Below are 17,315 nucleotides of genomic sequence, written 5' to 3'. Positions count from 1 at the left end.
TATTTTTGATTGGTTAACAATCAATAGTTGGTTCATGGTCATCATAATTTTGATGTTGGTCAATATTTTGAAACGGTTTTTGGAACCGATTCGGTTCAATTTTTAAAAGCTATTGAAATAGTTTTTGATCTCTTCTTCTTCAAGAAATCACGTACGACTGTCCACTTTGGTTCGTCGAGGTATCTGCCGACTAGAAGTACTGCATCGCATAGTACGTACCGATTGCCACCTGCTTCCTCTCCTCAGCTGCTAATAGCTCCTTCGCTTTCTTATCGCCCATTAGCAAGTTGATGAACATGGTTGACTTTCTTATAAGTTTTCTTTTTTTTTTATTTATGTAAAAGAATAAGTGTTTCTCTATTCCTACATATAAGTTCGAAATTCACGAGATTTGGATCAGTTTCAAAAACCGCTCAAAATCGAACCGACCCCATCCCTAGTTCCATTGCATCATTTACCTTTCAGTTTACTGCGGAGATGTCATTATTCGTAACCAAGTTATAATAGATATAGCTCTTACCTATTAAAAAGAATTTATAAATAATAAATATAAGGGGATGTAATTTGTTAAGAGGTATTATTTTAAATACTGCATTCTTTTTTTAAGAAAACTTACCAATATTATATTAGTAAACTGAAAGAACTATAAAAAAATCCAAGGATTCCCCACAATAGATATGGCGCTTTCGTTCTGCTGTCGTATTTTAATGTTTAATAACAAACTAGGGTAGTTTTTTAAAAATGATATTATTTTAACTACAATAAAAACTTTTTTATATCCAATAGACTTCCCAATTTATCAAGTAACGACAGTAACGTGTTTGCTTTACGTTATCTCGCCAGCTAACTCAATTTTGAAATTACATTGCGTTCATCAAACTCTTTTTCTTGCTTCTTATTTCTGCTATGTGATAAAAAAGCATCAAAATTCAAAAATTACCCTTGGACTCTTGAGACAAATCCTAAAAAAGAAAGCAGAAGAATATTAAAAAAAGAGGAAATACTTCTATGACATAAAGCACTATACCAATACACACCTTTGATTTCATTCACTTAATTTGTAAGAAGCCGACATTTGTAAAATTCATTGTAATCGGCTTGGTAATATTTGCTTGACTTTCGATATTTTATTTCATTAAAAACTTTCATTGAGGGAAAGCCTAGTGAATGATTTTTTATTATTGCGAAAAAGGACAATTGTTAATATTATTAATATGATGTAATTATGTCGTCAATATTATAATTATCAAGTTACACACGTCCAGATATAATAATAATAATTGTATTATATACAATTATCAAGTTACACATGTTCAGATATAGATACATTTTGATAAACACCAAAAAAATTACTCATTATTTTGCGAATTCTCTTACAGAGCCCCTAATAATTTAAATTTAGTTCATTTCTCTAAAGAAGAATTTTTTTTATCGGTCAAATTTCCGGTTTAAAAATATCCAACGATGAGTATAAATATAAATAAAACGTGTGATAAATTGGAAAAAAAAATATTTTACCGCATGGGCGCATCCCTTACTTCCGGAATGAATTTCTTGAGAGAAACTTCTTTACATTACGTTGATCAATAATTGCTCAGGATCAGCTGTAACGTGCATCGGATAAATTTCACCCGGTATTATTTCGGTAAAGTACTCTTAAAATTTTCAGGTGCATAAATAAATTTAGTTAGGTTATTGACAAGAGAATTTCGTAATTAATTGTATCATCAAACTGCTGATATCAACTTATTAATTATTTTATTACGAACAGATTTTTCATGTTACACAGATGATCAATTTTTTTAATTTATTTTTTCATAATAAATTTTTAAACAGTTGAGTCGTATATTTTGTTTGCTTCACATGACTGTGCTTTCTTTTGGCATTTTGTCTATTAAAATAATTGACAATTAAAATGTTTCACCGCACTATTGAACCATCAATTTGCCTTCAAGTTTTTACAGCAAGTCTATAAATAGCTAAAGAATAAAGTTACGTTCAAATATTTCTATTTAAATTTGATATTGTGATCAGTGTAAATTATTTCTATTGAACCATTTTTAAAAGTTTTGTAAAAAAAATGAACGTAACTATTTTGGTTAAGAACACTTTCCATCTGAAAGGAGGTTGAGCAAGATTTGTGAGAAACTTTTAGAAACTTGTATTATAATCATTATTAAAAATAGCTTTACATCTGATCATAATAAAATATTAAATGTCGCTAACATAGTTTTGATTAATTAGTCTGTGACACCCTAATAGCTAATAGCCTATGTAAACCTCAAGAAGTGGTTAACCGTTCATTCTTTTATAACCACCAAATGATTTCCGAATTTATAATATCATTTGTAAAGAAACACTTAAAACTTTTGAAACTCGAAGAATATATAGAATTTATAAAAAAAGGAATCTTAAGTTTAACAATACCTTATCCGATATTTAGCATCAAACTGTTTAACTTTGATTATATCACGTGATGCCTCAATCTCGAATGAAAAAAATACTGGTCCATTTTGACAAAATTCTAAAATTTATGTTTACTGAAATATTTTTTTAAAAAAAATGCAAAACTATTAAAACTATTGTAATGTCAATAAAAAAAACGAATTTATTTTTCCACCATAAAAAATATATAAATAATAAAAACAATAGTAACAAAAATAAAAAAAACAAGTCTAAAAATAATAAAAAAAATTTTTCATAAACATTTGTTCACTTTTGCTGCTTAAAATTAATTTCACAAATTATTTTCATTGATAAAATTATCTGAAACTGTTTCAAATGAAACTCCAAATTTTCTTTATGCTCATCTTGCTTTAGTTCAATACCATAAATATTTATTTCTTATTTCTGCTATGTGATAAAATATGTTATCCCATGTTTACTAATGGTCGCCCATGATTTTTCATAGTGATATTTTTATTAAACGCAGATCATTTTAATATTTTATTATTGACGAAGTTGAGAATCAGTCGTGAGATTGCAATTTGCTCAAATTCAGTAAGCATTTTCTCAGCTATTGTAATTTGAGCTGCTGCATTTCCTGTGTAAATCCTCTTAAATGAATAGTTGGAAGGGGAGGGGTCAGGTCTTCTCTAGGCTATCTAGGCGCAGGATTCCTTAGTCTCATTGTTTGAATATCGTATAAGCTAAATTGTATCTTCTAATTATTTCATCGATTTCTGTTGTGCTTTTTTTAATTTTATTCCATTCATCATGACAGTCTTAACCATAACACTATATACATAAACATCAGAAAATTTCTGATATTTATTTGCCGGTGAACTATAGATTTGTTTCTTATTAAATTTAGGGCTAAATAAAAATATTTGACGGCTCATTTTTTAATATTTGGGATAAAATTGGGAACGCGTTTTTTGTATGAAAAAGTTTTTTGTAGAAATATAAGTTAAACGCGACATAAAATACTCCGCAGCACGTTTATAATTATTGCGGGCGAGAGCCAGCGTGCCGTGCCGCAGCACATTTATATCGTTGTACATCTTGTGGTATGTGCATATTAGAGCGATGTTCGAAAAAACCAGTTTTAAAACAAAATAATAATATAAAATATTTTTTAGTTTAGATTGGTTAATTATGGGTTATCGTTAATTTAGTTAACCATACCTCTCTATGTATTTTAGAAAATTATGTATTACTCTTAATAAATAAAATGCGGTGCTAACTTTAAAAAAAAAATTTATGGTACATTTAAAAATATAACGGAAAGGTTAAAAAGAAAAAAATAAAAAAAAGACGAGAATATTCATAACGCCTAAAAAGGAAAGTAATGATCGTGCACGTGACCAAAATATCTTACGGGAACGCTGCTATTAAAGCTATTAAAGCTATTAAAGCATATTTGACTAATATAGTCACGACCATTACACACAAAGCCACATTAGTCAAATTGTGAAAATCGGAGTTCTATATCTGAACTTATGTAACTTGATAATATTGATGTCATAATTATATCATACAAATTAAATCATTTCACAAGCAGATAACACAGATAACAGAATACGCGCCATACGCGTCTATGTAAACAATAAATAGCTATATAATACGGTACCTTATAACCTTCAACCTTCATTTCTTCAGTCTTCACTTTCTTTTCTTCACTTTCTTTACCAAGCAACAGGTACAAACTTTTTGATAGAATAATAAAAACCTTAAACTCTTTGCCGAAGACAAATTATATACAAGCAAGAGTAAAAGAATAAGGCGAAGGAAATAATTTGCAACTGAAAGGTGCGTTTTGGTTAATGAGCGAGACCAAAGTGTTTCCTCTTTTATGCTCTTTTTTTAAAAAAATTTCCCTGTTTAAAGTCTACGGTTCTAGAGGAGGAACCAGTACTTTCTTTAAACAGTTAAAAAAGAGATAACATTTTTATTTGCTTAAGTTACGAATAAGCTGGGAGTAAAAAAGCTTGACTGCTTGTCTAAAGCGAACTGCCAGTTTATTTATTCTTAGCAAAATAGATTTGTTATATTGGCATCGTTGTTCAAGTTATGAACAAACTGAGAGAACAAAACGCTTGACTGCTTGTCTAAAGCGACTCGTCAGTTTATTCTTTCTTGAGTAATGATGTCAGTCAAGGAAATAAAGGAATTGCATATTTTACAATATACATGCCGAATTTCGGCTATTTCAGCCGTAAAATCAACTGATTTCATAGATCTGGATAACATAAGGCTTCGAATAGGTTGATCAAGGTCTGACGAACATATTAAGCAAGATTTTTAAGGAGTTTCGCTTGTAAAATTTCGGCAGCCTCTAAAATTTTCGGCAACCTGTATTTAATATATAACCGAAACTTTAAATTCTACTCAATTCGATAATCGTAAATTTCTTCTCGTACTTTACAATAAAAAAGAGAAAAGCCTGACCGAGATTATTTCGGCTTTGCCCGAAACTTTCTGAAGTCTGCTAAAAATTGCTGCAGATCTGGCACAAATTATTCGAGGTCTATTCCAAAATCTACATATAAGCAGCTTCTTTGAAGCCAAAATACGGCTGAAATTGAAAAAAAATTCGGCAACATGTATATTTTATGCAAACTCCTAAATTTATTCAAAGAAAACTTATTTTTTTTACTTGATGAACGAGAGCACTTTTAATGTTCTTTCTGCTTTCCTTTTTTTTAGGATCGATCTCGCGAGTCTCAATGAAAATATGGATTTTATGGGTAATTAAAAAATATCTTTTACATATTTTAGAATCTAAAACACGCTTTTATTACAATTTTTTTTTTTACAATTTTCTATACCTAACAATAAATTTGAACGCAAAATAAATGATTAATTGAAAAACGTTTAAAGAAAAATTTAACTCAATATTTGAAGTTTCAGTTGTAAGGTTTGAATATTAGGAATAATGTGAAGTTTGTTGGGTTTGAATGTATGTAAAGTCTTTTTAATTTGATAAGCATTTTGAAAATTCGGGTTGCGCAATGCGCAGATAAAAATCACGCGAAAATTTGCAAATCGTAATTTCGGGTCACGTGTTGTAGAGTATCGTAAGATCTACGCCCGCAGTAAAACTACGTTGCCACCGCAATCTAAATTACACGAGTTAAATAATATAAATGCTTGGTTTAATAATATTCCCTAATAAGTTAATTCTCAAAATATAATATTAATAAAAAAATAAATTCTGTTAATTCCTGATAAATTACCCCTTTACATTAAGTTCAAGTTTGCTCCTATTTATAAGAAATGATTTTCTTAAAATATTTCCTAAGTATTTTATTTCTCCCCTTCTTTGAAGTCATCCAATTTTAATTCTGACGGATTTTGAGTTTAGTAAACCTTCAACCTGATAAAATCCTCTTTCTGAAAGTAATGTTTCTGACCTCAAAATTCTCAGTTTTTGATCTTCAACTCTATTTCCTTATACGTAATCCTTCAATTTGATGAATAATGTGAACACAAGAACTATGTAATACTAAACATTACATATGGCTCAGCCTATACTCATGATCCCGGAGTTATACACGTCATAATATCAACTATAAAATTTAAATACTAAACTAGATATAATACTGCGTCTCACAAATAATAAATTCACTAGGTAAATTGTCTGGTTGCCGACATAATATGGAAAGTGTAACCTGCATCCATTGCATGGTTGAATAATATTAGGTGTAGAGATTCTTAAGGTTGTCTGTTAACCATGTAGTGTCTTCCAAATAACCTTGAACTTTTATTTCTAGTTTTTGGCTGAAGATATCGTCTGGAAAGTTAGATGTTAGATTGATTAAATGCCTCGAACATAGGATCTTAGTAAATAACCCACAATAGAGGGCAGATGGATTCTACTCTATACCATTGATGATGTCGTAGGGATCGACAAGCTAATCTTGGAATAAAATGCTCTTTTTCCTGTTGGTGAAAAGGTTAATGATAAAGGTGATTAGTATGGATGGAATTTGAATACGTTTGAGAGTAGGGAGAAAAATATGGTTGCTTTGCAAAAGTATAGTTCATTGATCGATGTGCATTATAGTCACGTGGTTCATGTTATACAAATCCTTTTTCAACGTACAATGAATAAGTATATCTTTTATTTGAACTTGTGCAACTTGATAATTACGACATAATTATATCACAATCTGATTAGTTATAAAATCATCCTTTTTTGCAATCAAAAATTCCCAGACTTTTCTCTATGAAAGTATGAAAGTAGTTCTTTGATTTTTTAATTTTTTTTACATGACGCGTATTCTGGTGAATGACTAACAATAACAGTTGGCTATATAATACTGTATCTTATACCATCATTTTCTTCACTTTATTTTCGTACAACTACGCAGAAAACTGGAAGGTAACTGATGCAATCGAACATTACCAAGCCAAGTACAATGAATTTATAAGAGTCGGCTTTTAATGATATCGATAAAAACAACTCAAATATCAAAAAGTCAAGTCTTTGATCTATTTGACGTATGAAGAAGAAAAAATTCAAGGAGAATACTTGGTACACGAATACTTGTACACGTTAGTGCTATTCAAAGAAAAAGTTTTCAGATTAAGATGGTTCCCAGGTTCGATGAGCGTGGCCGATATTCGTGAAAAAACTATTTTCCAGGCATACAAGAAATTTAGAAAGACGATATCAAAAACATCACGGAATTTAAATTATGGGATAAGTAAGTTGGAGAAATATGATTTTAGTTATGGAAAACGTGTAGATGGAGATTCGATATCATTTGTAACTACAACTACTTTCAGATCGAAGAGGTTGTAAGAGAAAAAGTGCGACGGAAGACGGTGTTGAAGGGTTTGGATAATTAAATCAGCCCTGTCTCGAAAAAAGTGCGATTGTCAAAAAAGGGACGGACGTTATCTACGGCGGAGATGAAAGAGGCATTAAAGAACTGGAAAAATCCTTTTGCCAGGAAGGGCAGCCAAAATGAACCGATATCATTCAAGAAGATAAGAGCGCCACAATTGGGAAATGGATTACCAAAGGAATAACAGGGGATTATCGGTATTTACTTGCAAAAATCGATAAGTTTGGACAAAGAAATCGCGCATGCTTTAGGAGATGAGTTGGATGGGAAGGAAGTGGTCAATACGATTGGAAGGTTCAGAAAAGATATGTTAAATAATCAGAAAGATTTTAAAACAGTGACTGTTGGAGGAAGATGATATTTGTTCCTGCTCGGATGAGAGTTGTTCTCATGTGGGATGTGAGATTGCACTTTGGGAACGAAAACTCAAACTCAGTAAGGGTAAAGCGGAGTTCGAAGAATTGGAATTAGCCCTATAAAAAAAAAATGTCCAGTTTTTGTTCAGAAATTGTCCGCCTATATTTTCCGGACAAAAACAGGATCTATAAACATCCGGAATATTGCAATATTCCGGACATTCATAAATAAGGAATTCGTCCGGTTTTTGCCATATATTTGTCCGTCATTTGTCCAAATTTTGATTATTCATAAATAAGTAATTTGCTTATATGATTTACTTTATAGTTTTTTTTAGCAGTATTATTTATTTATTCAAATTAAAAGCATAACAATTAAAATCATAGAGTCATAGACTATTTATTATATTATAAAAACAATAACTTTATTATAAATTAATCAATTAATACGATATGCTCCACTAATATTATAATCTACTTTCATTAAAATTAAGATACAAGTAAATTTAACCTTGCTGAATAATTTTACTTAAGCATAAAAGAGTAGTTTCATTTGAATAAAGTGATGAACTTACGTTCTAAAGTTGGAAATAGAAAAGTAAAATTCAAAAATTAGTATTCAATTAAAAAATGCAACTTATCTACAAATATTGTACCTACACTTATGAAAATCTAAATTACAAGTAATTTCGACCTCATTGAACAACTTTACTTAAGCACAAAAGGGTAATTTCATTTGGTGAAAGTGGTGAAATTACGCTCTGAAGTTTAAAACAGAAAAACGAAAATTTTGAAAACCAGTACTATTATAAAAATCATGATTTCCTCTATAATTATCATACCTATGCATATGAAATAAGTATAATTTAACATTGCTGGACAACTTTGCTTCATAAAAGATAGCTTCATTTGGCCAAAGTGATGAGATTATGCGTGAAATTACGCTTCAAAACTAGAAAATAAAAATACAAAAGTAAAAAGAAGAAATTAAGGTACTATATATTATATAAAATATTATAACTTTACAAGAACAAGTAATAAAAACTGAGTTAAAAGAGTTTATTATGTGTTAGTTTGTACTTTTGAAAAAAAAGGGAAAAAAGGGGGAAAAGATTTTTTTTACAGCTATCACGTAAACAATAAACAAATAAACAAATAAGGTAATCACGTGATATCAGTGACGATCATTTGAATTTTGATCTTAATAAAATTAATGTTTATGTAAAGCGAAAAAATCAACTGCACGTGGTACAGTAATTCTATAAAATTAAATTTTTTATTGTTCAACCATTAATTATTGAATATAGTAGAGGAAAAAGTTGTGAGATATTTTGCTGTAACTGTCAGTTATATACACTACATTCTCGTTAAATATGGTGGATGATCAAAAAAATTCAGACGAATTCCGGACGATCAAAAATATCAAATTCCGGATGATCAAAATTCCTTGGACATTTTCCAGACATATTCTGTACATTCAAAAAATTCCGGACATTTTTTTTGGGCAAATTCCAGATGATCAAAAATTCTGGACATTTTTCTAGACAAATTCCGGACAATCAAACATTCAGAAAATTGGTTTTCGTCCTAAATCCTGCAATATCTGGACAATTTCCGGACATTTTCTGGATGCACCCGGACATTTTTAGATACAATTTCCGGACATTTCTTTTTTATAGGGTAGAAAATATGAAATTGCGTCGAGATCTTTTAAATAATAAGAATTGTACGTGATATAAATTGTTTACATATTTTTTTTTTTTTCATTCAAATACCTTTCCGTAAAAATAGTGGAAGAATATCGTAACTAAGAAAAAGGCAAATTACCCCTTCGTGGGAACAAATTCATGAGTACAGTAATTTGAATGATACTTTTAGTGGAAGATTGCGGGAATGAATCAAGTGCGCCTGAAAAAGTAATTTCTGATACCAACAAGCGCTCAAAAGATACATAGTAGTGTAGGTAGTACGAGTAGTAGAGCTAGAAAATTTCTTAAAGGATAGTTATTATTTTAGTTTAGATTCTTAGATAGGAATCGTCATGTTTGTGGCGTTGTTATTGTATATACAGTACAGTATGTATATTTTCATACCTATACGCCGTCGAGCCGAATTTGTTTTTGTATGCTTGATAAGTGTGCAATAAAAATAAAGAAAAGGAATATGTGTAGAATATTTACTTGTTCTGTTGAATTTCATAATTAAATATTTTTTAAATTATACCATTATTCATCAAGTTTGAGAGTATATTTCATGCAAACTTTAATTTCATGGAAACATTTACGTTTCACGTCCACTTGTCAGAAAATATCGGAAACATTGGGTAGCTTGTAGTTCTTGGTGATGGAGCATGGGGAAGGCCTATTGTAGAACTTCGACAACATATTGGAAATCTGATCTTGTATTATTTCTAGTATTCAATATAAATATGCTATTCATACCTAAATCTGATCCTATATCTAGAGAAAATTTTGAATTTGAAGGATTTTATGGAATTGATACTGGAGACAATCGCACGTTTGCATGTTCAGAGGAACAATCAATTTGATATATGGAAAATAAACAATTTTTCTTATTGAAATTAATAGCCCTAAAGTTTTAAAATATCAACATTTATTAATCCTTCACAATGGTCATATGATTCATGTATCAAATCCTAAATTTACTATCGATAGAATTGATGTCAATTTTAGAGAAAAACAACTATTTTTATGTATTCCCTTAGAATATTATGTTCAAAGGCAACAGATAAATTCTCGTGGATTATATGAATTGTCATCATCTTTTCTTACTCAACGCATTTAAAGATTATAACAAGAAAGTAACTATACCAAAGATCAAATAGATCAAATGTATACAATTGTTATAACCTATCATAATGCTTTTCAGATTAAATTTGATTGACTCATCCTTTTTAAAATCGCGTCTGAAATTGATCTCAATTATACCTTCATGGCTTCATTGATCGTTTAAAGCCTTTAAAATATCCCAATGATAATATAGAAAAATTTATCAACAGATTTAAAATGATCAAGCCTTACATTGATATCATTGAACCTGAATCTTCTAAGGTAAATTTAATATAATTTTATTTTCGAAAATTTGCAATTATTTATTAAAAAATTTTGATTTTTTTTGTAGTGATTAATCCAATTATGTTGTAATATGGATTATTTTTTTGGAATGATATTCTTTATCATAACAACGAAATTAATAAATGTATTTTTTGTGTTTTATTGAACGAATTCGAGAATGTATCTCTCATGGGGATGCTATTGACTTAGAATAACATTTTAAGAGGTTTGCAGCAGATTATCGATATGATGCGTTCGAAGCTTTCTGATCTCATACTTTATTTTTACTTGGTTCGAACAGTAATTGGACAAAGGTGAATATCACAGCTATTTTAAACTTATTTTATCATGATAGTTTATATCAGGTAAGACGAAAAGTAGTAGAGTAGGGCCGGTGTGTTGAGTAGAGTATTGTGATGTTTAGCGGTGTGTAACATAAAGGGTGTGAACCATACTCAAGTGATGAATAGACACCCGGCCAAACCGCTTGGGCCGAGGTGTTTATTTATCACTTGAGTATAATGTCACATCCACGTTATACTCTACTCAACACATCCACCATACTCTACTACTATTCGTATCACTCGTTTATATCGGGGTAGAGTCACTCATTGGATTTATTATCTTAGTGTAATAATTTGGAATTATTAAATATATTTCCAGTGTGGTTTCGTCTAATACTAAAGAGAAAGATATCAATATTTTGTGTAATTTGATTTAAAAGATTATATACAAAATTGACATAGTCTAATCCAAGTTACTAGTAATAAAAGAAATCCCTTTCCAGACATATAAATTAACTTTTGAACCTTCCATCTTCCGATTCCAACGCCTATTTCAGTTCCAATAGATTTTTATTGAAAGTTTGGAAGCATCTTAATCACGTGAAATATTTTATCCAATAAAAAACAAAGATTTATTAACACTTAGACAATTTACATATTTAACATTTCATTTAAGTAATTAGGAGCATTTAAAGATTTTCTCTTTTATCTATTGCTGGATGCGTATATTCATTTAAAGATCACCTTCCAAATTACTATTTAAATTTTCTCTTAATACCTCCTCCTCTATTCGTGCCACTACTTCTATTAACTTCTCATCCCATTCATTCAATTCTCACTCCCAATGCTCTATATTAATAATATTATTATCTTCATCATTTTCAATATCTTCAGGAATTTCAAAATCTTCAACTTCGGGATCTTCACAACATTCGGATCCAGAATTTGTGTTTTCTCTTAGTAAAAAATTAATAAATGCACGAAGTTGACACATTGCCAACACTTTATCATACTATAAAAAATCATTAAATAAAAAAATCCATTAGTTAAAAATAATAAAAATCCCATTTATTAAAAGATAAAAAAATTATTTCCAATCGTTAAAGATAAAAAATTCCTGATCATTAAATCCTAATCATTGATCCCATTCATTAAGTTAATAAAAATTTCATTCATTAATTCCAATCGTTAAATATAAAAATTCCATCCACTTATTAAGAATAAAAGTTAAAAATAATAAAAAATACTGTTAAAAAATAGTTAAAAATAAAATCTCGATGTTAATCGATTATGACGAGCTGTATGTAAAAAATCCATAGATGAACGTATTCTCTCAACCGAAGCTGTATTCACGCACATTTCAAAAATTTTTAAAGCAACTGCACCCAGTTCGCTACAAAAGACCAAAATTTAAAGACATTACGAATTGTCCGAAAGTTCATCATTAAAGAGTTCAACTATGCTTTGTAATAATATGTTAAATACCGTCCCAAAGAAGTATGATAAATTATTAAGTTCAGGATTAAAATATCCTAGACGATATTTTGGATGAAGCATAAAAGAGAGTACATTGATCATCTCTTTTCTAGTCGATCGATCATTTGATTACCTAAATTTGGATCTGAAATCGGCTCCAATTCAAATGAACGTGCTTTATCAAATTGAAGTTTGTTTAAGATACTACAATATGGTAATAAATATCCTGGTAAAAGCTCAATCATTTCCCACCAATTATTATCTAGAGTATTTGACAAAATTCTGAATTTAGATAAAGTTCATCAGTGTTTGATGAACCAACTTGTCAAGATGAATTGCCAGATTCTATGAAAATAAAAAATTAATTAATTGATTGATTATATAAATAAAAAGAATATATTTATTCGTAAAGCCTGTTTAGATAGAACAAGACTTTTAAAACAATAATAGTGACTGTTTCACCAGGTATTACAATTGAATAGCATTTGTTATATAGCTCTTTTTGCATATCTCACAACTTACTAATAAAATAACTATTGTTCGCATTTTTAAAGTAAGCTGCAACTATAATAGCTTACTAGAGGCAATTTTTAAAGCTGAAGATTCTTTAAAAATGTCACCAAGTGCTAACTGACATTGGTGCGCAAAACAAGGAAGAAACCCACCGGAAATTCTTATCGAAGACGCCACCTATTACAGTATAATTAAATATTAAGTATAATTAATATTTGGATCTAATAATAAATAATTCATTATTAAATTTTAATTTTAATCATCTCCAAAAGTATTTAAATTTTTAATTTCGCGATTAGATAAAGCTTTTCTTTTTAGTAAAACAGAAAATGGGCTTAAAAATTCAAAAATGCTGGCCATTTGCTGCTGACATTCTTAAATGAAGATGTTCAAATTTTGGTATTTCTTTTTTACTCAGTTTACGAGTGATGGCTACGTGTAGATAATGTTGATATTAGGCCTGTTTAATTCTGATCATTCGGAATTTTGATCGGATTTTGAATTGATAATTATTGGCTGATGAAATTGTGTGACCTGATCAACAACAACAAAAATGTGTATCATTTTGATCGCTTTTTTTTAACGTGTCTGATGCTTAGTAAAGTTTTAATATGCGCCCTCAAAAAGTTTACTATACCTTCATGGTATTGCTTATTTGCCATTTTTAAAAAAGAAAATATTTCATTATACGAAAAATAAGGTGACCAAGGTTAACCGTTCAATAAGCCGATCAAAGTACAGTACTCAATTTTGATTTTGATCACATGTTAGGAATGCATTTTCGAGTTCGGATTTTTGATCGGGTTTTGAGTAGATAATTATTGGCTGACAAAATCGTGTGACCTGATCGACGATCCGAACTTTGCGAACAAAAAAAAAGGTGGAATTATTTTAAAAGAACATGAATCAATTACAATTTAACGGAAAAACTTCAACTAAACGTCCTAACTCTTCCCTATAAAAAAGAAATGTCCGGAAATTGTATCTAAAAATGTCCGGGTGCATCCAGAAAATGTCCGGAAATTGTCCAGATATTGCAGGATTTAGGACGAAAACCAATTTTCTGAATGTTTGATTGTCCGGAATTTGTCTAGAAAAATGTCCAGAATTTTTGATCATCTGGAATTTGCCCAAAAAAAATGTCCGGAATTTTTTGAATGTACAGAATATGTCTGGAAAATGTCCAAGGAATTTTGATCATCCGGAATTTGATATTTTTGATCGTCCGGAATTCGTCTGAATTTTTTTGATCATCCACCATATTTAACGAGAATGTAGTGTATATAACTGACAGTTACAGCAAAATATCTCACAACTTTTTCCTCTACTATATTCAATAATTAATGGTTGAACAATAAAAAATTTAATTTTATAGAATTACTGTACCACGTGCAGTTGATTTTTTCGCTTTACATAAACATTAATTTTATTAAGATCAAAATTCAAATGATCGTCACTGATATCACGTGATTACCTTATTTGTTTATTTGTTTATTGTTTACGTGATAGCTGTAAAAAAAATCTTTTCCCCCTTTTTTCCCTTTTTTTTCAAAAGTACAAACTAACACATAATAAACTCTTTTAACTCAGTTTTTATTACTTGTTCTTGTAAAGTTATAATATTTTATATAATATATAGTACCTTAATTTCTTCTTTTTACTTTTGTATTTTTATTTTCTAGTTTTGAAGCGTAATTTCACGCATAATCTCATCACTTTGGCCAAATGAAGCTATCTTTTATGAAGCAAAGTTGTCCAGCAATGTTAAATTATACTTATTTCATATGCATAGGTATGATAATTATAGAGGAAATCATGATTTTTATAATAGTACTGGTTTTCAAAATTTTCGTTTTTCTGTTTTAAACTTCAGAGCGTAATTTCACCACTTTCACCAAATGAAATTACCCTTTTGTGCTTAAGTAAAGTTGTTCAATGAGGTCGAAATTACTTGTAATTTAGATTTTCATAAGTGTAGGTACAATATTTGTAGATAAGTTGCATTTTTTAATTGAATACTAATTTTTGAATTTTACTTTTCTATTTCCAACTTTAGAACGTAAGTTCATCACTTTATTCAAATGAAACTACTCTTTTATGCTTAAGTAAAATTATTCAGCAAGGTTAAATTTACTTGTATCTTAATTTTAATGAAAGTAGATTATAATATTAGTGGAGCATATCGTATTAATTGATTAATTTATAATAAAGTTATTGTTTTTATAATATAATAAATAGTCTATGACTCTATGATTTTAATTGTTATGCTTTTAATTTGAATAAATAAATAATACTGCTAAAAAAAACTATAAAGTAAATCATATAAGCAAATTACTTATTTATGAATAATCAAAATTTGGACAAATGACGGACAAATATATGGCAAAAACCGGACGAATTCCTTATTTATGAATGTCCGGAATATTGCAATATTCCGGATGTTTATAGATCCTGTTTTTGTCCGGAAAATATAGGCGGACAATTTCTGAACAAAAACTGGACATTTTTTTTTTATAGGGCTTCTGCTGCTTCTTATGGAGCTGAAGCTCAAAAGAAAACGCGTTTAATCTCACAAACTGCTCCGCGTTTAATTTTACCTAAACCAATTCTTACTGAACCACAATTACAAAATATCATTCTTCAACCTCAACAGCAACAGTAAAGTGTTCTTTCTGAACCTCCTCAGCAGCACCAGCAGCGAAGCCAGCTTCAAAAGCAACAGCAACGTATCTTTCATCCTCCTTTTCAAGAACAATATGTTTTTCAACAGCAATACGATCCTCAAATACTTCATTTGTCTTCCACTTTATTTGAATTAGATGAAAATTACGATGAAACTTATTTGGTAAGTTTTGTAATGTATATTTTAACTGTGAATATAAAATATTTATTACATTTTATTTTAGTTTAGAGATGAAGATGATGAAATTTCTCAGACGTGTATTTCTAAACAATCTCATGCTAAGAAAAAAGATGACGATGACAAAGATCAAGATCCTGGTGAAAAATCTGGTTGGAAAAATAGTGAAATTGAGATTTTACTTGATTATCTTCAAGAAAATTTCACATCTTGGTCTAAAGGAAATAAAACTAAATTTTATAATGATATGGCAAAGAATATTTTACCATATAAAGAGGAATCTTTTAATTATTTATTTAAGATAAACTTACACGCTTAATAAAAAAATATGAAAGTGTTAAGAAGCATAATAATCAGAACGTAAAGATTGGGGATGGTATGATAGGCTAGATATAATTTCGGGACACGTGAAAATATATCCTTCATTTTTGGCTAATAAGTCAATAGATATTATTAATGAGAAAATTGAAACTAAAAAGGTAAATAATAAAAACAAAAGAACAAAAATAATGTTGAAGTTACGACTGAAGCAATAACTGAAATGAATCAAACACGTGAAAAATTTGGGAGCAGAAAATGATGTTAGAAAAGGAAAAATTAGAAAAAAGTAATGAGTTAAAGAAGGAGAGATTAAAAATTGAGCAAGAAAGATTGGCATATGAAAGAGAGCGTGAAAGGGAAAGAATGAAAATGGAATTTGATTTAAAGGTGAAGAATTAGAATTAAAATATCAAAGAAAAGATTAATGTAGTATGTTAGTTTTTAGTTTTATAATATAATATAATACACTATAATAATAATAATCTTTTTTGGACTAAATTGAAAATTTTATTGATTTAATTAAATGTCATATATAATGATCATCATTATCATAAATTCATAATCACTATCATCACTATCATCATCATCTATTTCCCAATTATCATTATTTGTTTCCAAAAAATTATGTAACATTCAGTTAAACAAACTGCAGTTGATATTTTTCTAACATTGAATTCTTTTAAACAATCAAATCTATTTTTAAATCTACCAAAGTATTTTCCACTACTACACAGTGTAAAGAATGAGTAATATTAAATTGTATTTGTAAATTATTTTGAGTATTAGTAAAAGGTTTAATAAGAAAATTAGATAATGGATATGCTGAGTCTCCTAATAAATAATTTCACCATTTTATAAGTGTAGAAACATTTTGATAAAAAATGAATTTCGATATAACTTTGCATCATGAACTGATCCTGGCCATCCTATTTCATAATCAATAAAAAAATACCACGATAATCAACTATACCTTGACATTGAATTGAACATTTTTTTTTACGATTTCAATATATTTCAGGTTGTTTTAATGGAGCAATTCCCAAGATTATATGAGTACCATCAATAGCACCAATAACATTGCAAATCTTCCAACATCTAATGAACCATCTTTCTTGTTTGTTCTGTTGACCATATAA

The 17,315-nt window shown here is 29.1% G+C and overlaps 2 protein-coding genes across 2 annotated transcripts; one reads left to right on the top strand and one right to left on the bottom strand.

The window, feature by feature from the left end:
• Nucleotides 1-11,844: 11,844 nt before the first annotated feature.
• On the bottom strand, nucleotides 11,845-12,730 carry OCT59_017114 (uncharacterized protein; the record flags this gene model as incomplete). Its single annotated transcript, XM_025327279.2, has 3 exons — nucleotides 11,845-12,021; nucleotides 12,495-12,541; nucleotides 12,619-12,730. The coding sequence occupies 3 exons, from the start codon at nucleotides 12,728-12,730 to the stop codon at nucleotides 11,845-11,847; spliced, it is 336 nt and encodes a 111-aa protein (XP_025172100.2).
• A 2,418-nt stretch (nucleotides 12,731-15,148) lies between these two features.
• OCT59_017113 (uncharacterized protein) lies at nucleotides 15,149-16,177 on the top strand (the record flags this gene model as incomplete). The annotated part of the gene is made up of 3 exons (XM_066146146.1): nucleotides 15,149-15,154; nucleotides 15,685-15,843; nucleotides 15,905-16,177. The coding sequence occupies 3 exons, from the start codon at nucleotides 15,149-15,151 to the stop codon at nucleotides 16,175-16,177; spliced, it is 438 nt and encodes a 145-aa protein (XP_066003868.1).
• Nucleotides 16,178-17,315: the final 1,138 nt, after the last annotated feature.

Source organism: Rhizophagus irregularis, chromosome 25, assembly GCF_026210795.1.
Source record: "Rhizophagus irregularis chromosome 25, complete sequence".
NCBI classification, from domain to species: Eukaryota; Fungi; Glomeromycota; class Glomeromycetes; order Glomerales; family Glomeraceae; genus Rhizophagus; species Rhizophagus irregularis.
This window is presented reverse-complemented; position numbering and strand designations above follow the sequence as displayed.